The sequence below is a fragment of the Podarcis tiliguerta genome (assembly GCF_965153285.1).
Source record: "Podarcis tiliguerta genome assembly, chromosome: 5".
Taxonomy (NCBI): domain Eukaryota; kingdom Metazoa; phylum Chordata; class Lepidosauria; order Squamata; family Lacertidae; genus Podarcis; species Podarcis tiliguerta.
In genome coordinates this window covers 28,834,682-28,860,855 of record NC_139538.1, presented here as the reverse complement: position 1 = coordinate 28,860,855, position 26,174 = coordinate 28,834,682, and the positions used below count along the sequence as shown (strand labels likewise).

At 42.2% G+C, this 26,174-nt stretch overlaps 1 protein-coding gene across 5 annotated transcripts in view; it reads left to right on the top strand.

Annotated features, from left to right (window-relative positions):
• The window catches only part of NYAP2 (neuronal tyrosine-phosphorylated phosphoinositide-3-kinase adaptor 2), a 135,374-nt gene extending 111,681 nt beyond the window's left edge, over positions 1-23,693 (top strand). For 3 of the 5 annotated variants that reach the window (XM_083442683.1, XM_083442684.1, XM_083442682.1), the window contains 3 exons: positions 678-781; positions 17,538-17,639; positions 22,829-23,693. In XM_083442683.1, coding sequence (XP_083298809.1) covers positions 678-781; positions 17,538-17,639; positions 22,829-23,056 — 434 coding nt within the window. In that variant the 3' untranslated portion in view covers positions 23,057-23,693. The remainder of the gene's footprint in view (positions 1-677; positions 782-17,537; positions 17,640-22,828) is intronic. The other 2 variants (XM_083442686.1, XM_083442685.1) reach the window with 1 other exon arrangement.
• The last annotated feature ends 2,481 nt before the right edge of the window (positions 23,694-26,174 follow it).

Genomic DNA, 26,174 nt, shown 5'->3' with positions numbered 1-26,174 from the left:
GGGCCTCAAGTGCTGGCCAATCATTCAGCTTACTTGCGATTTCCTGCTTGTACTTCCTGCCAGCCATGACAAAAGCCAATCTGCCAAATCACACCCAGAGATGGACTGTGTGGAAAAAGAGGGAACCACATGGCCAATCGGGAAATCTGGGGGGCGGGAGGGGGGACTACTCAGTGCTCCAAAGAAGCAGCCAGCTGAAGCTGATTCTCAACCTAGAGCAGGCAGGTGGGATGCCACACCAAAGAAGGCTGACAAGGGAGGGGGGAGAGCTTTTATCATGATGCCAGTGCCACCTTGTCTCGGCATGGCATCCTGAGCATCTTGATGTCAGTGTGCTCCCTGCACATGATCCCTATTTCCACAGTCACCTGAGGGAGATCAAATCCACTCCCTGCTAAGCACATGTTTCAGCTGTGTTTTGTTGACAGCGGGTTCTGTTCCATAGGCCCTTGTGGTGGAGAATCAAGGGCTTCTTTGAGGCAAATCTCAAAAACGAAAACAAGTTGGGAACCGTTGGAGGGCAGCAACCTAGACCACGCTGCCAGAATATAGAGAGCAAAAGAGAAACGAGAACATCATAAACCACTGTCTTTTACAACTATGCTTTTCCGTGGCTGTCTGGATTTGGACAAGGGACTCCAGAACTTGATCTCTGACCTGTTTCCTTTCCTTTCCAGAGCCGAAAGCAAGCTGCAGGTTAGGACGATCTGCATCCACATCAGGTGTGCCTCCTCCCTCCGTTACTCCTCTCAGGCAAGCCAGCGATCTGCAACCGAGCCAGGTACCATCGTTAGCCAATCGCGAATGACTTCCTGTGATGCAACATGCCAAATTTTCTCACCTCTCTGTGTGTCTGTCATCTGTTGCTGTAAATTGTTCTTCTGTGTATTTGGTTTGATTTCTGTTTGTATGCCTGTACATGTGCGTGTCTCTCTCTCTCTCTCTCTCTTTTATAAGCAAAGAAATTCTACCCTCTCCAGTACCATGTCAAGACTTTCTTTGCTGTTAATTCATTTTAAATCTCTGTTTGTCTCCTCTTCATTCTGTAATATAAATGTGCTGACCTTTCATACTCTATATATTAGCTGAATGCTGTGCGCGCTTTTTTTTTTTTTTGAGGGAAAAAATGATCCTGTGGTATATTTTTTTATCAACAATTTATCAATTTAATTGATGCTGTTTATAACATATATTTCTTTTAAATATTTCACGTACAACTTTTTTTTTACTTTATTTCTCACTGACTTTGTATATACCATTTGAACTTTGACTTCTTGTATTGAAATTATACGTGCATCCGTTTTGAGCTTGGTGCATGATTAGCAGTCATATAGATCTATCTATCTGTCTATACATATATATATATATACACATACATTTTAGCGAAGCTGCAAAATATTTTGTTTTCTGCATGTGGCAGCTCATTTTTCATCAGCTCTTGCTTCTATATAATAGTAGTGGGACTATAAATTAATATCTTGCGTTTTTATAAACTGGCAAAAACTTGCAATGAGCAGGGTATATATCAGGCTTCCTCAACCTCGGCCCTCCAGATGTTTTGAGACTACAATTCCCATCATCCCTGACCACGGGTTCTGCTAGCTAGGGGTCATGGGAGTTGTAGGCCAAAAACATCTGGAGGGCCGAGGTTGAGGAAGCCTGGTATACATGGAAGGAAGTCCCATATATTGTGAATGACAGGCGGTGCAATGTGCTCTCTGCAAACCACCTCACTAATGGGTTTTCCTGTCCGCTAGGTGTTATTGGGCACTGGCCAAGGCCCACACTACTGTTGAAGGCCCACTGCTAATTCCAGAAGCCTCCTCTTCCCACTGCTCCTTCTCCTGGTTTTTACTGCCTATTTGCTGGACCAGAAGGAGGAGATAAATTAGCATCCTTTGCTTGCTGTGCACTTTGCCTTTGGGTGGTTGGGCCCTGGGGGAAATGGTGACTGAATGGGCAGTAGGAACAGAAGCAAGGAGTAGATGGGTCCGCTGAGGATATCCTGCTGAAGGTCCCACCACAATCACACAGGCAAGTCACCTAGGGGCTCTGGGCATGTTTGGCTCCCAAGAACAAGAACATCTCAGACAGCTACACAAATAGAGATGGTTCCAAAGCAGACTTTCAGTGAACTGGAAGAGAAAAGTTGTCCAAAGCAGTTTTTATCTTCCTTTCTCAAAACATGTTGGGAACTACATGTTTGTGCAGCTGACACTTAAGTTCTTGGATTTCCCAGTCCCCCCCCCCCCATAGCTGTTTTGTAATCTTCTCTGTTGTGTTAGTTCAGGTTTTGCCCTCACTACAATATTGTCTCCAAAATGAACCTTCTAAGCAAATACGTCAATTCAGCTGGGCTCTAACTGTTAGAGTAAGTAAAGGATACCTCTTTTTCTGGGTTAGCAGACAGGGTTTTCTCTCCTTAAGCCTATCTACATAGCCCCACCCTAGAAACTTAGCTTACAAATGCAGCAGTAAAAGGTGCGCAGGTGCTGAGATGTCCAAGTGATCAGCACTGCTTCACAGGGTATCTCACATTTGAATGCTCCATTGTGTTAAAAACAGAAAGCTAGCTCATTAGGCAAAGGGATGGCTTGGAACTTTTCATGCCAGTGTACTAGTTTTCTCTTTGCAAGGAGGTTTTGGTTTTAGCAAGGGAGATTCAAATGTGGTATTCCCCACCTATACTATGAAGTGGAAGAGTCCTTTATAGTTCAACAAGAGGAAAAATAGTAGAGGTTCTGGGGATTGGCGTTGTGAAATGGAGAGGGTGTCTAAACAGCATAGCATCAATTACAAGGAGAAGTGCCTCTTCACCACAATTATGAAACTGGCAGTGAATATGTTTAACAAAACAAAGCCTTATATTTTTTTACACTGAGCTGAAAGTTCATACCATTGAACTTTCAGTTCAGCACTAATGATACCACCTTAGCATTCTGCTACCTATATTGCTGCATGTTTACACCAAGCCATAGTCACATTAGAGAATAGGATGCAATGTTGAGAAAGTAGGTAGGTAGGTAGGTAGGTAGGTAGGTAGGGCAATAGATAGATAAATCGTGTTTAAAAACTACCCAGTTTAAATATTACTACTTACAATATATTACAAAGATTTTACAACTGCAGAGGCAGCAGATAAGTCAGTAGAATAATCATTCTATGTATATAACTTGAAGAAAGATAAGAAGATATGAATATTTAGCTTTATTAGATGAATGTCGAGATCGTATCAAGTAGTGTTTTACGTAAGTGCAAGATTTAAAATATAAAATTACTTACGCAGCAATCCAAAACATGCAACATGTTTAGGATTGAGGAACTGGAGGAACAGGGACTTCACTTAAGTGTTATTAGCGTCTTTTCTCAGACCCAAAGTATGAAGGCAATATTTGAATCCTTCCCCGCGTCTCTTCTGTTTCACTTTGGTGAAACTAGAATGTTGCAGAAACTCTAAAGAAATGCCACATTCTGGCTATATTCTAGCAAAATCTTTTCCGGATGGAAGGGAGTCAAAGGAAGACAAAGCTCTAGCCGTTTGATAGCATCCTACTGTTTGTTTGTACTTCTGAATTTCCAGGCCACTTGGTAAGATTACAGAGCAGTGAACCCTTGTGCTGCACGTAATGCCTATGGATTGGTGGGGCAATGCAGTTTTCTCTGTGCAGATGCCATTTAACTTTAAGGAATAGTGACTATAGGGCCCCATGCGCATGCCTTCATGTAAGTGGGAGATATGCACTAGCCTAGCCTCTAAAGAATGGGACATGGGTGGCGCTGTGGGTTAAACCACAGAGCCTAGGATTTGCCGATCAGAAGGTCGGCGGTTCGAATCCCCGCGACGGGGTGAGCTCCCGTTGCTCAGTCCCTGCTCCTGCCCACCTAGCAATTCAAAAGCACGTCAAAGTGCAAGTAGATAAATAGGTACCGCTCCGGCGGAAAGGTGAAGTGTTTCCGTGTGCTGATCTGGTTCACCAGAAGCGGCTTTGTCATGCTGGCCACATGACCCAGAAGCTGTCTGCAGACAAACACCGGCTCCCTCGGCCTATAGAGTGAGATGAGCCCACAACCCCAGAGTTGGTCACGACTGGACCTAATGGTCAGGGGTACCTTTACCTTTACCTTTAACCTCTAAAGACCAGCTCTGTGTGTTGACTAAATGCTTGGGCATTATCCAACTAACATTTTCCAATTAGCTCAAGGATTTCTGCTTGTGCAATGGAACTTGCCACTCCTCCCACCCAATACCCTCTAAATCTGTTCTAGGTGTTCCCTCAACCCTCCAGGGAAATTTGGGGGGGGGCACAGGGGACACATGGGGAAAACTGTCATCAAAATGAATGGGACTTTTCCCCCAATGCAGAGTTCAGGCACAGGGCATTGAGCCACAGTGTGGGGGTATAATAATTCCTAACCCCAGCAACTAGGATCTTGACACAGATTCAACCCACAAGCAACCCCACAGACTTGCTCATTTTTTAGCAGACCAACAAATGGTACATCGCCTTAAGTCAAGGTTCATCAAGTCCTTTGGGCACTTGAGGCCGCAAATCTACTTCTTTTTAGCTGTGAGGTGCTGGTGAGAGCCAGTGTGGTGTAGTGGTTAAGAGTGGTGGACTCGTAATCTGGGGAGCCGGGTTCGCATCTCCACTCCTCCACATGCAGCTGCTGGGTGACCTTGGGCCAGTCACACTTCTCTGAAGTCTCTCAGCCCCACTCACCTCACAGAGTGTTTGTTGTAGGGGAGGAAGGGAAAGGAGAATGTTAGCCGTTTTGAGACGTTTTGCTCCTTCTTTGGAGGTCTTTAAGCAGAGGCTTGACAAACATATGTCAGGAGTGCTCTGATGGTGTTTCCTGCTTGGCAGGGGGTTGGACTCGATTGCCCTTGTGGTCTCTTCCAACTCTATGATTCTATGATTCTATGAGACTCCTTAGGGTAGTGGGGGAGGAAGGGAAAGGAGATTGTTAGCCGCTTTGAGACTCCTTAGGGTAGTGATAAAGCGGGATATCAAATCCAAACTCTTCTTCTTCCTCCTCCTCTTCCTCTTCTTCTCCTTCCTTCCTTCCTTCCTTCCTTCCTCCCTCCCTCCCTCCCTCTCTTTCTTTCTTTCTTTCTTTCCTTATTTTCACCAAGTTGTCTGATTTATTCCCATCAGTGGTTGGTGGAGCAAGATGTAGTCGGGTAGTTCTGGTAGCATAGGCAAGGTGGCACAGAGTGTCAGATTAACAGCCACTGCACCCAACCCGTGCCATCTTGCCCATTGCCTCACCCCTCCCCCTTTTGGTACCCGGATGTAACTCCAGCCAGCTAAGCTGTGCCACTCCTTCCCACCCTGCCTCACTGACTATTACTACTTTCCTGCACCAGTCCTTCATAGTTCCATTTGTAGGTCTGAAATAACATGTATAAGTAGCGGCTAGGGAGTAGGAGAATCTGTCCATTTTGGTTTTCTCCGTTTCTCATTTTTCCAATCTTAAAATCAGCTCTCCACAATTTGCAGATTTTTCTGCTATAAAACCCTCATGAGAAATTTTCAGTACTTTAGTGCAAATTTCTCCTGATAAACATACAGTGGTACCTCTAGTTACAAACTTAATTCGTTCCAGAGATCCGTTCTTAACCTGAAACTGCTCTTAACTAGAAGCGTGCTTTCGCTAATGGGGCCTCTTGGTGCCGCTGCACCGCCGGCACACGATTTCCGTTCTCATCCTGGAGCAAAGTTCTCAACTCGAGGTAATTCTTCCAAGTAGTTAGCAGAATTTGTAACCTGAAGCGTTTGTAACCTGAACGTTTGTAACTTGAGGTAGCACTGTATTTTTGGATGCAGTTTTGACTAATGCACACATTTTTGCAAGCGATTTCTCTTAATATAATGCATTTGTGTATTGTTTTAAGCAATATGTTCATTTTTATGCACATTTCAAGTTGTTTGGTTGGACAACTGCATTGCAAAATTCAGATAACTGCGAATTTTGAAGGATTGCTGTTGTTTCAGAAATGGCAAATTTGATAAATCTGACTTTGCATGTGAAGTAAATCAAATTTCTCCCTAGTAATAGGTTTTAACTTTAAGAAGATCTCTATGGAGAGGTCCAAAAAAGCTGGCCTTGCAATGACTGTGAGACTAGTCAGCTTATGAAATTTGTTCTTTGCTTCTCAGAGTCTTAAAATTAAGCTGGTGCATTCTGGTAATGCTTTAGAATGAGCAAAGCAAACCAACTACATGTATTTCCCCTTGACAGCATCAAAGTCAAGATTATTTTTGTGAATATGAAATCTGTCCATTGCAGTTTTGTTCTTTGTCTATGCATAATTTCCAGCTTTTACTTTGGAAATGAATTTGCTTGCATGTTTATACTCTTCCATTGCACTGTGCACAGTAACAGCCACTAGATGGAGCTGGAATCCACACTATTATTTAAGTGAATATCTTGCTTTATTTTTATGAAAGGGAAATGGAGGGGAGTTCCATTTTCCCTGCTATTTTCTGACTGCCATTGATATATTTGCTAGTGCAATCAGAACAGCTCAGAAAGACTGTCAGGTGATTCACTGAATGACATCAATATTAGATCAAGTCAAAGCAATTCCAGCAAAGGGGAAAGTACGGAAGCATCATAAAAAAATTACAGTTGTGCTGTTGGTGGAGGAAGCTGGAAGGAAATGAGTTGAATCAAAGCTACTGCTATGATGTTTCCTTAAAGTGAATTGTGCTTCAGAGTATGCATTTCACCAATCCCACCCCAAGGCCTAATTTTTATTTTCAAATATGGGGTTGTATCCAATGCATTGCTAAGTTGAACTCATTTAGAGGTATACTTGTTCTACTGGCAAATTGCTTTTCATCAGTGGAATATTGTCACACAAGAGAATGCATTAGCAGGTTGCTGTTAACTCTGTTGCAAAACAGATTGCACAACCAGTTGCACAACGGGTTTCCACTAGGACAACTGTTGCATTGGATTCCCCCGTTGTGCAGCATTAAAACTTACCTGTCTGCTAGTGCAAGAGTTCTTGTGCTAACAGGCAGAGAACATTAGATACAGCCCATTGCATGCCTCATCACTATTCCCCTTAATCTATGAGTTGCCACAATTCTGAAAGATCCTTAGTCTCCCTTTGCTACTCCAGGAAAGTGGGGGGGGGAGAGGGGTCTGTTGGGTGGTCATTATAGCCAGGTGTTGCAGGAGTGTTCTGCAAGAGAAAAGCTCTACAGCAGGGTTAGTGGATCCCAGGGTAGAAAATGTGACACAGGACAGCAGCTGGACAGAAAAATTAAAGAGATGGAGGAACCAATGTTGGTTCTATATGGAAGGTAGGTGTTAAATGTGTGAAGTTTGATGTCTTTAATGGACAAGAACATATAAAAGATACATAGATGATATAAACAGTTTGTGACTCTGCAGTCTTAAAGTTGTTATTTGCCTCGTGTAAAAGCCTTTCAAAGCTTAGGTAAAGGGACCCCTGACAATTCAATCTAGTTGTGAACGATTCTGAGGTTGCAGCACTCATCTCACTTTAAAGGCCAAGGGAGCCGGCGTTTGTCCGCTTCTGCAGACCCGCATCCCTCTTTTCGAAGATTAAGAACTGCTTAATTGATGGAACCTAGCCTAGCAAAATCTACCTCTAAAATTTAGCCTCATCTTTCTTTGAAAGATGTACAAAATGTTCCCCAAACCCTATTGGTTTTGATGTTCAAACTTTAAAACACACACAAACTTATGTGGACTTGAAATGTGTTGTGTACAATTGTTTTTGTACTGTTTGATGTGTAGGTGGTTATTAACTGAGATTTGTGTTTCTCTTTTTTGGGTGCCCACAAGAGGGAGGTATTGATCTACTTTGTTTTATAGTAAAGGAAAAAGTTTTACCCACCATACAAAGGAACAATCATGTGGTCTGATGGAGCCTAGAATTTCTAAATTTTCTGAAAATGAACTGGTGAAACACAGTGACAACTATTTTACTCCTTTACAGTAGGCAGCATTTCATTGGGGTTTATCTAGTCAGACAACTGGTCTAAAATAAAACACATTTCTCATAAGGTTAAGCATGTCAGCACAGATTTCATCAGCCTTCATCCATCCTCCCATTTCCTTCACATACTGAATTGACAGATTTTTCATTTATTAACATTCAGTGATCCATAACTTGAATCCAGCACCATTATTGGCATTGGGATTAATACTGTACATTTTTGTAGACAAACTGTTGCATCCAGGTTATCTCAGTATTTTCCCTCTTATGGATCAGCTGCTCTCACAACACACGAGTAGCATCTCATACAAACTACATTGCCAGAGTTTTCACAGGCAGGGCATCACCTCACATTTCTGGCATGCTTACTTTTTAATATCCAAGCATGGAATCCAAAGCATTGCACTGGATGGTCACCCATCCAGGGACTAACTGAACCAAGACCTGCTTAGCTTCAGCAAGGTGGTGGCCTCGTGTGCCCTTAGACTGTACACTGGAACCCACATTTTAAAGGTGATTTAATGGTGGTTTTGCTTATGCCCATGCAAGGCAGCTCATCCATTTCCCACCAGTCACTCTTTTTCCTATTGCAGCCCTCTGTGCCACATCGCATACTGCTAGAGAGGGTTCCCCAACACTTAGGAGCAGTTTTCAGGAGGTATGGGGTGGGGGCTGTAGTGGATACAGGAGGATTAGCAAAAACCTGGTAACCAACCCTTCATGAGTGGAAGTGCTTTCCACTAGTGCAAAACTACCATTGGAGACAAGACCCCATCAGAACACTAACCTATGGAGGTTTTCATCATCATCATCACCACCACCATCATCATCATAATTTATTTATACCCTGCCCATCTGGCTGGGTTTCCCCAGCCACTTTGGGTGGCTTCCAACCTAATATTAAAAACAATACAGCACCAAGCATTAGAAACTTCTCTAAACAGGGCTGCCTCCAGTTGTCTTTTAAAAGTAAAATAGATGCTTATTTCCTTGACATCTGCTGGGAGGGTGTTCCACAGGGCAGGCACCACTACTGAGAAGGCCTTCTGCCTGGATCGCTGTAACCTCACTTCTCACAGCGAGGGAAACACCAGAAGGCGTTCGGCGCTGGATCTCAGTGTCCGGGCTGGACGATGGGGGTGGAGACACTCCTTCAGGTATACAGGACCAAGGCAGTTTAGGGCTTTGAAGGTCAGCACCAACACTTTGAATTGTGCTCGGAATTGTACTGGAAGCCAATGAAGATCTTTCAGGACCAGTGTTATATAAGCTTGGTATTATCCATAAGTTGGTTCACTGACACCTGACCATGCAACATTGCTACATCCATATTGCAAAGTCCTGAGCTGTATATGGAGTTGCTGACTGCCCTGTTAATATAGAAAGCTAACAGGGAAATTGAACCTTCCATGAGTATTATTTAGATACCTGGTGTCATGTTTCAGTCCACATCAAACATTTAAATCATTCTTATGCCACTTTGAACAGTCACAGAGAATCCTGGTTACTGTAGTTTGTTAAGGGTGCAGGGAATTGTGGTTGTGTGGATTAATCACCATCAACCAACTACAGTTCCTAGAATTCCCCGGGGAAGGCCATGACTGTTAAAGTGGTATAAGAGTGCTGTAATAAGAATGGGAAATTCATGGAAGGAAAGGCAGACACCAGACCAAGGGAATAAGTGGTCCTCATTGGAGAAATGTTAAGAACTCTTCCAGGGTCTCCTATAAACCAATGATGGCCTTCCTTATAATCTGAGAAAAAGCTCAAGTGAATCAAGCAAATCAGTCCAAAAGATCTGAGGGTGCTGTACTTGAGCTTAGATTATTCAGGAATGAAGAAAGATTGAAAGATGTAGGTGATGGAAAATAGAGAACTAGAGCCAAATCACGGCTCAGGAATCAGAAGCTGGAGGATAAGAGCCAGAATCCAGAAAGGCAATTTGATAATGAAAGGTTGAGGCTAGGCTACAGTAGGGCAGATCTGTAGACTGCAACAGAACAAAGGCAAAACAAATAGGGATAAGGATGCACAGAGATGCCTGTTAAGTCTCTCATCCACAGTCATTTCCCATGCAATCCTAGATGTGTCTATTCAGAAGGAAGTTCTACAGGGTTAAGTGAGGCTTATTCCCATGTAAGCATGTAGAGGATTGTAGCCATAGGTACCTTTTGAACATGTGGTGCACGTAAGAGCTTTGAGGAGTGCAGCTGAAAACTGCAATTCTAAGCTCACTTCCTCGGAAGTACCTGCTATTAAATGAAAGTAAAACAGTTCTTTAAGTAGATGTGTTTAGGATCAGGGTGTTAGTTTTTATACTAGTATACTATAAAAATTTATGCAGATGTAAATGTGTGCAATAAAATATATTATTTCCACCAAAAAGACCTCACAGTCACAACAGCACAGCGGCATCTGTGAGGCAGTTGTACAGCGACTAACCAAACGTGGTTATTGGTAGACAAACATTTTATCCTTATGGCTTCATTGGTCTACAGGGGCCTATTCCATGACAGGGTTCTCCAGGGTGATTACTGTATTTTTCGCTCTATAAGATGCACCAGACCACAAGACGCACCTAGTTTTTGGAGGAGGAAAACAAGAAAAAAAATATTCTGAATCTCAGAAGCCAGAACAGCAAGAGGGATCGCTGCGCAGTGAAAGCAGCAATCACTCTTGCTGTTCTGGCTTCTGAGATAGCTGCGCAGCCTGCATTCGCTCCATAAGACGTACACACATTTCCCCTTACTTTTTAGGAGGGAAAAAGTGAGTCTTATAGAGCAAAAAATACGGTAGTTTAGGATGCAGCAGATCTCCAGCTCAGGCAGCTGATTCCTGGCTCAAGCAGTGTTAAGTCCCCAGCCCCTGCTCAGTGGAAGATATTCCAGAGAGGCTTTCTCATTTCAACTAGTGTAACTTTACACTGGCTTAACTTACATTGGCCTGCTTGGTGCTAGTTTCTTGGGCATAGGACTGCTTCCTGAATTTATTACGGCTTTTGAACCATGTTTTGTTTTTGTCTACTTAGCAAATAAAAAGAAATAAAATGTAAGTGCTTCATTCGCTTTTTATAACTGCCTTTCATGTGATACCATTCAAACATCACAGTGGACTTACGAGGGACTACGTGATGGTTGAATGAAATGAAGCTTATGATAATAAGATATTAATATTACTTGTCAGCCTATGTGTACCTATAGGTTGGTTGTAACTTTATTGTGTAAGAGTCCAAGATCCTTCATAAGAGACTCACCTTTTCATATAATGGGGGAGAGGGGGAATTTGCTTTCTAAGACCTGGAGCTGAAATTATCATTTTAATCAAGTTGAGAAAATAAATGTGGCCCACACAGGACTGCTCAGTTGCTTTCCTGTGGCTCTTCTGCACCTGCTGTTGAAATCCTTGTGCCTTTCTTTTCTCCTTTGGTGTACATTTATGTTTGACTCAGGGCAACAATTTTATAGGGTATTTACTCATAAATGGAGAAAAAAAGAGAAAACAATGATTAAAAGTGGCATGAAGCAAAAGTTTATGGCAGCATGGCAGACTGCCTGTAGTTTCGCCATTCCCTTGTGAAAGAAAAATAGAGAGCCTATTTATAATGTGCTATAAATAGAGTGCCACTTCTTTCATCCAGCACATATTTCTCTTTTATCCACAAACACTGCTTTTTTGCCTTTCTGATATGTGAATTTGCTGGGTTTCACCCGTGCGTCTTCTGTTTAAACTGTGTGTGTGAGAGAGGGAGACACCACACAGGACACTGTGAACAAAAGTACCGTTTTCTTTATCACCATCTCTTTTGTTACATCACAGACCGCTCTAGCCTTGTTGCCATGGTGACCATAATTTCATCAGATTCCCCCCTCAAATGTTTGTATAGCCTTATACAGTATATTGCACTTACTGCAACTGTATAGTATCTTGTCTGTATACTGTATGCCCATAAATATGTATATTTATTCACCCATGTATGTATGTATAGTTTGTTTATATATCTGTATATGTATGTGTGTCTCTTCATAGTCTGTCTCTGAAATGTTTGACTTCCTCACAAACATTATATGTCTGCAAGTTATGATGAAGTATGGATGCCAGCACTCACTTTTGATAACTTATAACCTTCATTTTGTCTTGTTAAACAATGAAAATAAAAACTTCGTGTATTTTAAATGAGAATTTTAAAACAGTGGTTACTTTTCTTTTGCTTTCAAGCGTGGCCCCTTGGGATAGGGTGGGGTCATTTGTTTTAGCAGCCTGTGTGGGGATTCTTGGTTCAGGTGTAGGGTGGACAGCTGGAATGATTCCCTCTTAAGAGCAAAGGTCTCAGCGTATCATATTATGCATGGCATGAAAAAGGTAGATTAAAAAAAAGTCTCCCTCTGTCATACCAGAACTCATGGACAATTCAGTGCATTTGAAGGTTGGGAAATTCAGGAGGAACCAAGGAAGTATTTCTTCGCACAGCACATATTTAAACTATGGTATTCTCTCACTCCAGAGGCAGTGATGGCCACCAACTTTTGCTGGAAAAAGCAGGAGAAGAAAGTGCTCTTGTGCTTGGCTCCTGCCTCTGGTTGGCCACTGTGAGAACAGGATGTTAGACTATATCTGCTATTGGCCCAATCCCGCAGGGCTATGCTTATGATCTCATGTTTATGTTCAGGGAGTAGAGAGCAACTGTCTGGGTTCAAGAAAATGGCTTCCTAATGGCGAACAAGCCAGCGATCCTTAAAGGGGACAAGGCAGAACAGCAGAAAAACAAGTATCAGTGCTGTGATATTAGACTGAAGGGTGGGAAAGCTGTACCATCTGTAGAGAATTGCCATAGAAACATTAAAGGGGGTAAAGGGGACCCCTGACCATTAGATCCAGTCGTGACCAACTCTGGGGTTGCGGTGCTCATCTCGCTTTATTGGCCGAGGGAGCTGGGGTACAGCTTCCAGCTCATGTGGCCAGCATGACTAGGCCGCTTTTGGCGAACCAGAGTGGTGCACGGAAATGCCATTTACCTTCCCGCCAGAGCAGTACCTATTTATCTACTTGCACTTTTAACGTGCTTTCGAACTGCTAGGTTGGAAGGAGCAGGGACCGAGCAGCGGGAGCTCACCCCATCATGGGGATTCAAACCACCGACCTTCTGATCGGCAAGTCCTAGGCTCTGTGGTTTAACCCACAGCACCACCCGTGTCCCTTTTATAGAAACATTAGGGGTGCCTCAATGTTAGTCCCTCACTGGGGGAATCACAGTCTATCACTAGCTGTCCCATTATATCATTGCCCATACATGGACAGAGATGGAAAACTCGGATACAAGAGGGGAATTCATAAAGCATAGAGCTTCTCCACAGGGTGTTGCATTTAGCCATCATTTTCTTCTCCTAGCCTTAGGCACCACAGAGGGAAGCCTAAACACCATTCCCACACCTGGGTATTTCGGTCTTTGCTCAACTAGTTTGGGTTGTTTAGTTAAGCAGCAAGGGTTGTTACTCTTAAGTTCTCTTCTAACAAATAATGAAGGTCGCAGCCTTGTAGTTATATTCTTAGTTTTATATTCATTTCTTTTGCAAGGTTCATAACTACATGCTAGTTACCATGGGCTATAGGCACTGATATGTGTTTCAGATAATTAAAAGCAGACTCAATAAGCTATATCGTGGTGTGACTTCTTGCAGCCAATAAATAGTATTAATAGTATTGAGTTAGACTTGTTAGGGTTAGGCATTCTTGTTAAAATCAAAATGGTAAACAAATGAAACATTTCTAACCCTGATCATTGCTAAATTAAAGTTCATCCTGAGATGTTTTCTGTTTCATAGGGCTGATGCTGGTAAATCACACATTGTTAAATTTGGCTTAAAGTACAAACACGGTTGGTTTTAATATTTACCTTGGCCACTTTGGATTTCCTTCATTCTGTTAGAATATGATATGTGCCTCTTTTCATCTTCTTGCAACTGGGGTAATTAGAGATTGCTGTGCATGTGGGGCCAAGTTGGTCTAGGACCCCCAACTCTCAATAATTTTATCTATGTCTGCAACCATGTCCCACTGTAACCCCACCCAAATCGAAAGCATGGCAGCAGTGAGTAGCCCAAAGTCTCAATGAAAAGAATCCCAGATGTACTAGGTGTCAAAAATCTCATCATCTCAAAGTCAATGTTTCCGTCTTCATTTTAGCATGCTTGTCGTTAAAAAAAGAAAAAAAATGGGTGGATGGTGCTAAGATTGTTGATCATATTCACTGAGTAAAAATGCATTTAAGGTGATGGAATCTATCACAGTTCTCAACACGATCATTTTCACAGTCCCTGGTTAGGTAAATAATACATGGAAACTAGCTGTTGCCCTCCAGCTCATAATATGTTTCCATAGTGATGTTTGGCTCTGAGTACCACTCCACAGCCCCACTTTAACATCCTATTCCCCACACTGGACACCTGCCACAAAGAGGCTCCAGATGAAATCTTGGCCTGTTCTTACTGGACATACAGATGATCAGTAACACCAGACTTTACATTGGGCACATAAGTGCTTTGCTGGATTACAGCCTCTATTAGGAACTGTCTGTGCTAACATAAGGCATATTTACTTTTTAAGGGTAATAACTTCCATTCAATTAGTGTTAATTTTATTATTTATCTTTGGGGACTTGGTCCAGCTGGATTGCTCTAACTGAACAATAAATTATGGCAGCCTCATGTACCTTCTTTCTGGAAGGACAACACATTTTCACAAAAAGAGGTGGTGGGTGGTTGTTCTAAAATAATAATTTTTGATTGCCAAACTCAAAATCCTTCTTTTATGCAAGACCTTCCTTCTGCAGGTTAACTTTTTCTTCTTCATTTTCAGAAACTCAGTTGTAGCCTGTAGCTTATGGGGTTAGGGAGGAAGTAGCTTAGAAGGATGGATTCTGGAAACCAACAACAACAAAATGAGTTGAGGATATGTTCCACCAGAGGTTCTTGGGAGTCCAATCTGATCCAAATCTCTCTCGGGTTAATGAGATTCATTCTAGTGAGTTAGAAGAAATTTTACTCAAGCCTTAAGTGTTGAAGGACACAGTCACTAGGGTTGGAAATTCTGTACTGGACAGTGCTTGGACTACTGTGTGTGCTCAGGTTTACAAAGTGCTTCAGAATCCTGCCCTGCTCAGATGGTCAAAATAAAGCATTGATAATTGCTTGGGGGAGAAGAGCAGGGTTGTGTGTGCTTGTCCTGCCCCCACCATGACATCCCACCCAAAGGCTCTCAATGGGTTGAGGGCATATTGCTGCAGGGCAGCCTGCTGAATGCATGTTGACTCTTCCCAATGACTGCCTGTTTTAATAAAAAATGAATGTAAATATATTCCCACTGCTGTTCTTTTTAGCGCAAGAAATAAGCACTATGCCGACAGAACATTAGTTCCATGTTGGAAAATACAGCTGACCTGTGAAGATAACTTCCAGGTCCTTTGTCTGGTCCTCCCCTGTTCCATGAGTCCCTTCACAGCATAACTTGCAGAACTCCAAATGCCAAGAATTATCTCCTCTTATTTTCTTCTGACAGAAGATGAAAATACTCCCATTTACTTCATTGTGCAGGAGGGAACTGAATTTACTGGCAGTGACTTACCTTGAGTCATGCTGCCTGCTGCTCTGTGACTCACTTCGATGTTAAGGATTTGTCACCTGAGGAGTGGGGAGAATCTTCCCTTTTTACTTAATCCTGCATCCTTTTCAGATGTGGGATGCATCAATTTAATAAGCCTAAACATTCTCAGAAGACAGAACAGTGATGAATTAAACCTTTAGGCCTCAGACATAAAACAATCTGTCCCTGTGTCATTCAAATGACTTCAGTGTTTTGACATTATCTCGCGTGTGCTTCTTAATAATAATTGTACTGTGACTCTTCCCTTCTACAGCCTGTTTTCTAGCCCTACTCAAGGGATGGAGATCCTGTGGTCCTTCAGGAAAGATCCTGGAACAGATAATGTTCTAGTGTGATTACAAAGGCCCAGCATGGGTTTCTCAAAAACAAGTCATCCCAGACGAATCTCATTTCTTTTTCTGATACAGTTACAAGCTTGGTGGATCAGGGGAATGCTGTGGTTGTAGTGTATCTTGATTTCAGTAAAGCTTCATATTTTTGTGGAGAAGCTGTAAAATGTGGGTTGTACAAGGTAACTGTTAGTTGGATCTGTAGCTGGTTAATTGACCAAACCCAAAGAGGGCTCACTAATCGTTTCTCATCAACTTGAAAGAAGTGGCAAGCAGATGTCGCAGGGTTCTGTCCTAGGCACACGGTTGTTCAACTATGTGAAAATGATTTAGGGGTCTTAGTAGACCACAAACTGAACGAGTCAACAGTGTGAAGCAAAAGCAGCAAAAAGGGGGGGGGGAGGCTAATGCTATTCTAGGCTCTATCAACAGAAGAATACTGTCTCAAATGACGGAAGTCATAGTCTTGATCTATTCTACCTTGGTCAGACCACACCTAGAGTACTGTGTGTATTTCTGCCTGCCACAATTTAAGAAGGATATTGACAAGCGGGTATGTGTACAGAGGAGTTTCACCAAGATGATCAAGGGTACGAAAACTACTACTTAAGCCTTAGGAGGAACGGTTGAGGGAGTTGGACATATTTAGCCTGGAAAAGAAGAGACTGACAGCCATCTTCAAATACCGAAAGGGCTGTCACATAGAGGATAAAGCAAACATGTTTTCTCCTGCTCTGGAGGATAGGGTCCAAACCAATAGCTTCAAGTTATAAGAAAGGAGATTCCGACTAAACATCAGAAAGAACTTTCTGATGGTGAGCTGTTCAGCAGTAGAACTGACTCCCTTGGAAGGTGGTGGTGGACTCTCCTTCCTTTGAGGTTTTAAAGCAGAGGTTAGATGGCCATCTGTCATGGATATTTTAGTCGAGATTCCGGCATTGCAGGGGGTTGCACTAGAGGGCCCTTCAGGTCCCTTCCAATTCTACAATCTATGATGCTATGATTCTATTAATAGAACCCGGGGTTCATAATCTAACATGCCAGCTGTCTTGCTTCAAAAATCTGCAGGTAAATAACAGAGACATCCCATATTTGTATAGTTAATAGATTTGTACCAGAAGTTGCATATCTAATCAATATAATAGAAAAATGCATTCACCAGACATACTGAATCCAGGAGTTTGAAGAATCCTGTGCCTTAATTGTCCAGTCAGAGTTGGCATGTAGTGCCCTCACTTTTCCCTCTTTAAAGCAAACGGTAAGTGATTCCTTCAACAAGCTTCTCCTTTTTGTTTGCCTGATGAGAGCTCTACAAAAAGTGAAAAGCGTTGCACTTTTCAGGAAACCACCTTACGGGTTCCTTTATTTTTGGACACACTGGCCATTTTGAAACGACTGCATTTTTAATTAAATTCAGCCATCGCTTCTGTGCATCCTTTCATCTCACATTGGTTTGTCCATTTTGTTCCTGTGCAGCAATTGTGGAAAAGAACTTTGTTTTGATACGTAATGAGCTCCATGATCACACCGAAATCATTTTATTTGGTTCTCCCCCATACCTACTCTAAATGTAGAATCAACCCCACTGCACACCCAATAGGAGAGGGAAGAAACCCACCAGAACCAGGAGAGAACAACCACTTCCACAGCCTAGTAGCGTAAACAATTACAGTAAAGTAAGTGTGATAATGCAATACTGGGGGAAAGTATGGAAACACCTACTGAAGTGTGGGCATGTCTCAGTGACCAGAGCTTCAAATGCTGCCATATGCATAAAGAGGTGGGAAAGGCTTTTCTTCTGAGGAAAACTAAGAAGAAATTTTTTCCCCGCTATGATGTCAACCACCTTGTCCCAGGGAGCTGCAGTTGGAAGGGTTTTTGCAGCACAATGGCTCAGCATTGTTTTTAAATAGTTCTACATGGAGAGAGAAAATGGAGAGAGACAATTTGCCCCATTTCTGCTGTGAACAGCAATGTGTTTGTTTATTTATTTGTTTGTTTATTTATTTACTTGAGAATAGCTCTGCAGCTGGGGGAAAACAGTAGTATCTTGCCCATCCACAAGGCAAAGCAGAATTAAGGTGCTGTGGAGTTGAGGGTGGAAGAATGAGAGGGGAATATGCTCCTACCCATCTTTAGGAGTTCCAGCACTGTGCCCTGGAAACATGCGAGGTAAGGCTGAGGGGTCAAGTTAGCTAGCTCCGCCTCCCCCATCATCATTCTGATCATCCCCTACAACTCTTGGAGGTGATGAGAGTGACAGTGAGGAGAAGGGAGCTAGAACACTCGAACCCACAACCTCATCTTCCCCTTGCGTGCTTGAAGAATGTGGTGTGGGAACTTCTGAAGATAGCTAATGCTATATGGTAACATAATAAAAAGGTAAACGCACCCCTGACCATTAGATCCAGTCGTGACGGACTTTGGGGTTGTGGCGCTCATCTCTCTTTATTGGCCGAGGGAGCTGGCGTACAGCTTCTAGGTCATGTGGCCAGCATGACTAAGCCGCTTCTGGTGAACCAGAGCAGCGCACGGAAATGCTGTTTACCTTCCCGCCAGAGTGGTGCCTATTTATCTACTTGCACTTTGACGTGCTTTCGAACTGCTAGGTGGGCAGGAGCAGGGACTGAGGAACGGGAGCTCACCCCCGTCGTGGGGATTCGAACCGCCGACCTTCTGATTGGCAAGCCCTAGGCTCTGTGGTTTAACCCACAGCGCCACCTGCATCCCTATAACATAATAGATCGATTCATATTTAGGTACACTCTAACTGGAAGTTCCCCTTCTCAAACTTCCATTGAACAAGAACTGCACTGAAACACAGCAAATGTTTCCATTTATTTCAGTGGGGCTTGTGCAGATGCACTTTTTGTTCAATTAGGCATGGGTGCATGTAATAAGTTTATTATTAAAAAGAGAATCGGCTGCTGAAGCAGAATCACATTCATATAATGATAAGGCTTTTGTCTTCTTCTTTTATTTTTATTAATATCATTTTTTCCACCTCCATAATCTCTCTATATTTTTGGTCACTTTTTCGTTTGCAGAAAAAAAGGTGTTTTCTTATAGGTGTTTCCATATTTTTTTTCACTCGTGTTTTGTGTATTGACTTATTGACTTTGTGTACAGTGTTGACACCGTTTGTTTCTTGTGGTGCGTGTTTGGTGCTTTCAGTGCTGAGAGGCACTAAAAGAAGATCTGCATATTGAAATGCTGATATTATTGCCTCCATTGAGAGTCACATTTTATTGAAACTAACTAGCCATAAATGTCTGAGTAGGAATGAACAATTTAATCAGCTAATCAGTGGACCTAATTTGATTAATTGCAGATTAAAAAGATGAAATTACATTTGAGATGTGCCCTCTGAAAGGATGCTGTGCACTGATAGCATTGTGGTAGACAAGCTTAGCACATCTCTTGATTGAGGAAATACATTTTATCTAGTTTTCATTTAACAGACAAAATATATTTATTATTTAGTCATACAAAGGTTTGTCAGTTCTTACATACTATGTGATACTTTAATTGATGAACGAGTCAGTTAATTTGCTCAGAGGCAATAAAATTAATTGATTTAAAAACCCTTTAATTAGTCGACATTGCAGTGCCTGACATTTTTAAAAGCTCGTACTAATTCAGTGAAATATTAATTTTTTTGTCTTCCAAGCATTAACAGCACTCCTATTTCCTCTTCAGGAAATGACTGAATTGTGTAACCATTCTTCAGAATGCAATGTTACTACCCAATAGTAAGAAAGAATGCAGGCTTGTTGTATTCCTCATCTTCTGACTGGCTGACATTGCAGCTGAGTATGTTATGCTCAGACATAACTGGGTGCTCAATGCAAGACCTGCTTCAATGTGAGCAAAGAATGATGGGGTTGGAACCAGTGGCGTGTGGTGAAATTTTCCGTAGGGGAACAGTTAGGGCCAGAGGCACCAGATTGTGAGCAAGATTGCGGATGGTGGTGGTGCAGGGAATATCCTGACGTCCCAATGTCATGTGTGTGAGCATCACACCTACCTCCCTAAGCCAAGCAGAAAATTCCCGGGCTTTGGGAACGAGGCACCAGGCCTCTGACAGGATGCTGGAGCCCTGCTTCCTCCTTCCCAAATGCAGGCAGGCTTTAGAAAGGTGGTGGGAAAGCTCTTGGACCCTGTAGAACACCAATCTTTAAGCAGTCTTTAAGCAGAGGCTTGACAACCATATGTCAGGAGTGCTCTGATGGTGTTTCCTGCTTGGCAGGGGGTTGGACTCGATGGCCCTTGTGGTCTCTTCCAACTCTATGATTCTATGATCAATCCTCCCTTCCTAAGCTGGGCAGAAGGTTCCTGGACTTTGGGAAGGAGGCGCTGGGCTTTAATACTTTAATATTCTAATTTACCAGAAATGTTTAAGGGACTAGCCTAGCCCCCTAGTCCACTGACCACACGCCACTGGTTGGAATTGCCTGTGTAAATCAATTTAAAACAGCTCCCTCCTACATCACTACCTCAATTCCCCAGCTTTCACACATCATGAGAACAGTCTTAATGCTATGGAAGCTATGGCCATTTTTGTGGTTTCTTTTTACCAAAACCACTGTTTTCCAAAATCTCAAGGCAGATGCAGAGGCACCCTGAGCCCTCTTCCATCACTGCAATGCTGTAACACTGTCGTCATGTGGGGGGGGAGAGGGGGTTAAAGTGATATGTGCACTGCCTCTGCTTTACCTCATGAGCAGTCTCAGTGCCCTCCATGAATTTGGGGGCAACTGTGTGAAGCTGGAGTCTCCTGCATTAATAAAGGATCCCCACACATTTTTTGACCCTGATTTTCTAGGGTTCTGACTTTGGGCATATAGCCACCCACCAAACCATGAAGGGTGATGATAATGATGGAGGGATGGTGCAGTTAATGTGCTCACCTTGCAGGGCCACCCAATGATCAGTTTCATGCCACCTGAACGTGCCTTCAGTCACTGTTGACTACAGAGCTGAGGGAGAATAAGCATGGTTGCCAAGGTGACCATCTGATACCTGAACAATATTATGTTACCTTTAGTGAGCCCTTCAGAATCATCTTTACTCTTTGGTGGGCATCCATTTCTTTTGCTGTGATTTGGCACCCAACTGAATTTTGCCCTGTACTTAAACATTTGAAGAAGCTGTCAGGTGGCTAATCATTGGGGTTAACTCTGCACCTTATTGTGATCTTCTCATATGGGAACACATCGTTGGAACGATTTTTACATGCTGAACACACATGTACACACACTCTCTATCTCTCTCACACAGACTCACACTTGCTGGAAGTCATAAAAATAAAGGGAACTTTGCCATACAAATGGAAACAAAGCATTGCTCCAGGGCAAAACTCTAAAAGATCAGTACTGAATGGGAGAAGACCAGTGGGGAGAGAGACTTTGAGGGAAAAGATGAGCAGAAGGCTGAACTTCACCATTTTTTCTAATTGAGAGAAGTTGCTGCTCTGGCATAGGGACTCTTTGAATGAGAAGAGAAGTCTAGGGGACAGAACATAGGCTAGGTCTAGATCAGCTTCTCCTGTTTCCAGAAAATATTCTCCCCTGCAAAACTGAGCGGAGGCAGGAGGAGATATTTCTCCAAAATTATGGGGGGATGATTGTTGCTTACCATATTGAATATCACTTGGAAGTGCAGCCAGTGGGAAACTCTGAAGAGAGTCTTCTTCCACTCTCATTGGCCGCACTCCCCAGCATGTTTAGAGAACAACACACAGTGATGTGATATGACCTTGATCCAGGACTTTTTTTCAGCCGGAACTTGCCGGAACTCAGTTCCGACACCTCTCAGGTGGGCGCCATTGCCATTATAAGAGAACAAGGGAGGTGTTCGTGGTGAGTTCTGGCACCTCTTTTTCTAGAGAAATAACACGGCCTTGATCCGTACCTTTTCCAGGAAATGTGCCACTATGAGAATCCTGATTTTTCAGAGTTGCAAAACATGTAGGGTTTCTCCGCAAGCACAGAAGGCTCCCCACTTCACAAGTTCACCCTCCAACTTAAGGAGGGTGACTGGAATAACAATGGAGATGAATCTAGCACACTCATTCCCACTACCCCTCATGTGTGTTTAGTTAACTCAAATGAAGAATGACGAAGATGGCTTCTGCATACAGAAATTCACTCACAATCTTTTCTTTGGTCTAAAGAAAATGGTTGATTACATGCACAAAATTTCCTGTATCACTTGAGTCAACAAGTGCGGAAACTGGATGATCGAATTCTCTCATTTTAAAACTCAGCGGATGTACAAAGAAAGAAAACAGAAAGAAGAGTTTAGGTTTCTTTTAAATAAATAATAAAAAAGAAGACCTTACCCTTCTCTTTGGCATGTTAGTTTTCCCTTGTGTAAGGATTTTCCTTCCAGTGAGAAAAGTTCAAACAAGAAAACCCTACCACTACCTGCACCCTTACATGGTTCCATCCAAGAACTGTTGTGTAAAGGAACATAGGAAGTCTGCTTTCTACGAAGCCAGATTATTGATCCATCTGTCTCAGTAGCTTTCCACTGTTTCAGGCAGGGGACATTTCCAGTGCTACTGGGAGATGCCTGGGTTTTGAACATGGGACATTCTGCATGCTAAGTAGGTACTGAACTGTCTAGCTATGGTCCTTTACTGTTCTAGCTATCAGTCCAAAATTTATTATGTATATTTAACACAGAACTTGTGCCCATTTGTTGGTCTTGGGGGTGAAAGTTAAAGGTGCCCGGCTGTGTAGTTTCTGGTTTTCTTTCTTTCTTTCTCCTCCAGTGATTGCCGTAAGTATTTTGAAAATGCTTTCTGAGAACCAGCACTACCACTTTGCCTGCAGTTAAACTCTTGTGCCTTTTTTAATAGGTGACATGTATGCAGTGGTTGCACGGAGACCATACAATGCTGGAAATGATTGAGAAAAAACGTTGCCTGTGCAAAGAAATCAAGGCACGGCAGAAATCCGAGAAAGGACTTTGCAAACAGGACAGCATGCCTATCTTGCCGAGTTGGAAGAAGAACACAGGGTCCAAGAAGTACAGCCCCCCTCCGTATTCCAAGCAACAAACCGTTTTCTGGGACACTGCAATATGATAGGAGCGTGAGGGGCTATCTTCCGCACATTGCTAAAACATGCACTGTCAGCCTATCCTCCTAATAAGGTGGTGGCTGGGACTTAATTTTCAGGTGAAGAACTACCTAGGGATAAAGCTTGCTAAAGCGGTACCCACCTGTCAATCAAAAGAAAAATCTATGTCTCCCACTAAATGAAGGCATGCACATTTTTGAGGATTCTTTGGGATCCAGAAAAAAATAGAAAGATGTAAATATTTTGCCAATCTCTTTAAAAAAACCTGAGACAATACACTATTTAAAATATAATGCAAACATGTATGAAGAATTTTACTCATAAACTGTTCTAACTGTTTTCTATGTGTTACCTTTATGTTTTGGGGTTTGTTTTTTGTTCTTTTTAAAAAAACAATTTGAAATTATCCCATAAGCCTACATTCTCTATCTTGACATAAGCATGTGGTTGTACATTTTTTATTTAACAGTAACAAACCGGTGCTAGGGATGTAGAAGTGAAATTAAATAATAATTTTAAAAGAACTCATTTGATTTCATTTTCTGTATACCGTTTGGCAGGAAGGTGGATGGAACTGCAAGCAAGGCAGGTAAAACAGTATTCATTCAGATGTCAGAATTATGTTAACAATGTGTCATTTTTTTTTTAAAAAAAGTATATTTGCTATTGTAAAATTGTATTAACGCATTAGAAACAAGCGCGACTGCTTCGCAACCTCCTGCATCAGCCTTGCTAATGTGGCTGGAGACTGTCTAATGGCTTGTACCATAGGGCCCTGATCCAAAGACCTGTCTGTGCAGAAGCTGTGCAAGGATTTTTCCTGCCAAACAGCATTCAGTCCATTAGAAGGAATTGGTGGTAGGGAAAGGGTGTCTAAAATCAGGCCCGTACTCGAACCCCATCCTTCCAGATAGGTTGTCAGAGCTAACAACTCAGCTTAGTGAGATGTTTGTATAGCAGATGCAGGAATATTGCATGTTGATATGGTGGGCGGGGGTTAAGCCTTGACCACATAACTTTGAGTAAACAATAATGCAAGGAGGATCTGCACAAAGAAATAGACTACTTCACATGGATCAACCGTCTGGATCAGGGTGAACGTCTTGAGCAAAACGGATCAAGTAGTTTAGCTAGAAATGTGAGTTAGCTTTGCTGCAGAAAGGTTATCTTCAACGGAGAACTCTTCCTTCTTCTATTCAGATGATTTGTGGAGACCAGGGTTCACTGTGATTAAGGAATTGTATACATCACATGATTCAGTTATCCTCTATTCATTTAGCAGGTTGAAATGGTGATAATGCAGCTCCAATTCCCATCCTCATTTGTCTTGGGTCCCTGAAAGTAAAGGTAACAAAAAAAAAGAAAAAGAAAATCCGTTCACAATGTTCACGTTACTTTTCTAATATATTGTATTTTGTGTCCAGTTATAGAATGAGTTAGTGTGGAATCTCACTAAAGTCAATGAGAAAGGTTGACTTCATCTTGGAAAGTCTGACCCTTTGGATTGGGTCTGTAGAGCACATTTCTCTCAAGTAACCATTGTCGTATTCCTGGTTGATCCTGTAATTGGGTCATAGTCCTCTGTGACATCACACCCATCTTACTAGACTATAATGTCATGACCAAAGAATTATGACCTCTTGGTTTTAGCAGGAGAAAGAGATGGTTTATATGCTGTACATGAGGGTGAGATCTGTGCATTAAAGTATCTTCTAGAAGGCACTGTGTAGGATAAGATTTTTAAAAATCCATATTGCCGTAGAGTTGATGTGATCACATATATTTTATATATTTAAATTTTTATCGATGCTTCTAAAAGTTTGGCAGCATGAAAGGATTCCTCTTTTAACAATCATTTTAAGAATATTATATTCTCTGAGAAGAAGAAGAAAAATGTGTCATTTGAATTTATTGTCATATTGGCTTTTTCTTTTTTCTTTTAAAATGATATTGACAGCAGTGCCACAAGTGCAACTGCTGATCAATAAGACCAAAAATGAAACAAAATTTTAGTAGGTTATTTTGTAATCTATATTGATAAAATTGATTATTACTTTACCAATAGTAGTTTCTTTCCAGACAAATAAAAAAAATAAAGTTTTTAAATATTTTATAACTAATGTATATTTTGATGTCCAAATTGACAATTTCTGTATCAGATTTAAAAGAAGAAGTAGTGTGGGGGTCTATAAGTGTATATAGGAGTTACTCAAGCATCATTATTTATGTTTTATCCACAACATAAGGACACACACACACACACACACACACACATATACATGCATGCATGTTGCCACTCTGTGCATATGCAGCAGCAAAAATGGGTATGTGATTCAGTTGCTAGTTTACACCTGCTCACATGCCCCAAGTCAGAAAACAAAGTACAAGCATGTTGGAAGCAATCCAAGAAAATGTTATATGCAAAAGAAAGTACCGTTACATTCTTAGCAAAGAAAATGTTGAAATAGATACTTGGAAATACTGCAAAATTGTCACTTCTTTTGAAGTGTGCAGGACTTCGCTTCTTAAGATAACCAGGAGTGGTCCAAGAATTTGTCCTCCTAAGAGTCATCTTGCTTCTCCTTCTGCACAGAGATGGCATTTAGCTTTGAAATTACTTGGACAGGGATCGAGACTCCTGAAGGGCCTCCAAGGCACAGCAAGCACTATGACTCTTGAATTCTTTCTGACTTGGATTTGAATTGCAGTTGGAGAAGAACTTGTCTCCAATTCACTAATCCTTCCATCCATCCACTAGCCCGCCCATTAAGCACCTCACTTGGTTAGAAACATAGGGATCTACCTTACGACAAGTCAGACCACTGATCCATCTGGACCAGTGCTGTCCACATTAATTGGCAGCAGTTCTCCAGGGTTTCAGATGGGGGACATTTTCAGCCTTACCTGGAGGTGCTAGCACCTGGGACCTTCTGCATGCAAAACTCATACTCTACCACTGAGCCACAGCCCTTCCACAACTTGCCACCGAGTCCCTCTGACTCACCTACTTGTTTCCACCTCCTCCCTCCACAAATGCAAGTGTCTCCAGCTTTAATCCTATGCGACACCCACCTTTCCATTTGCTCCAGCGATGGGAGAAAGTCAAGGAGGTCTCCAGAAATC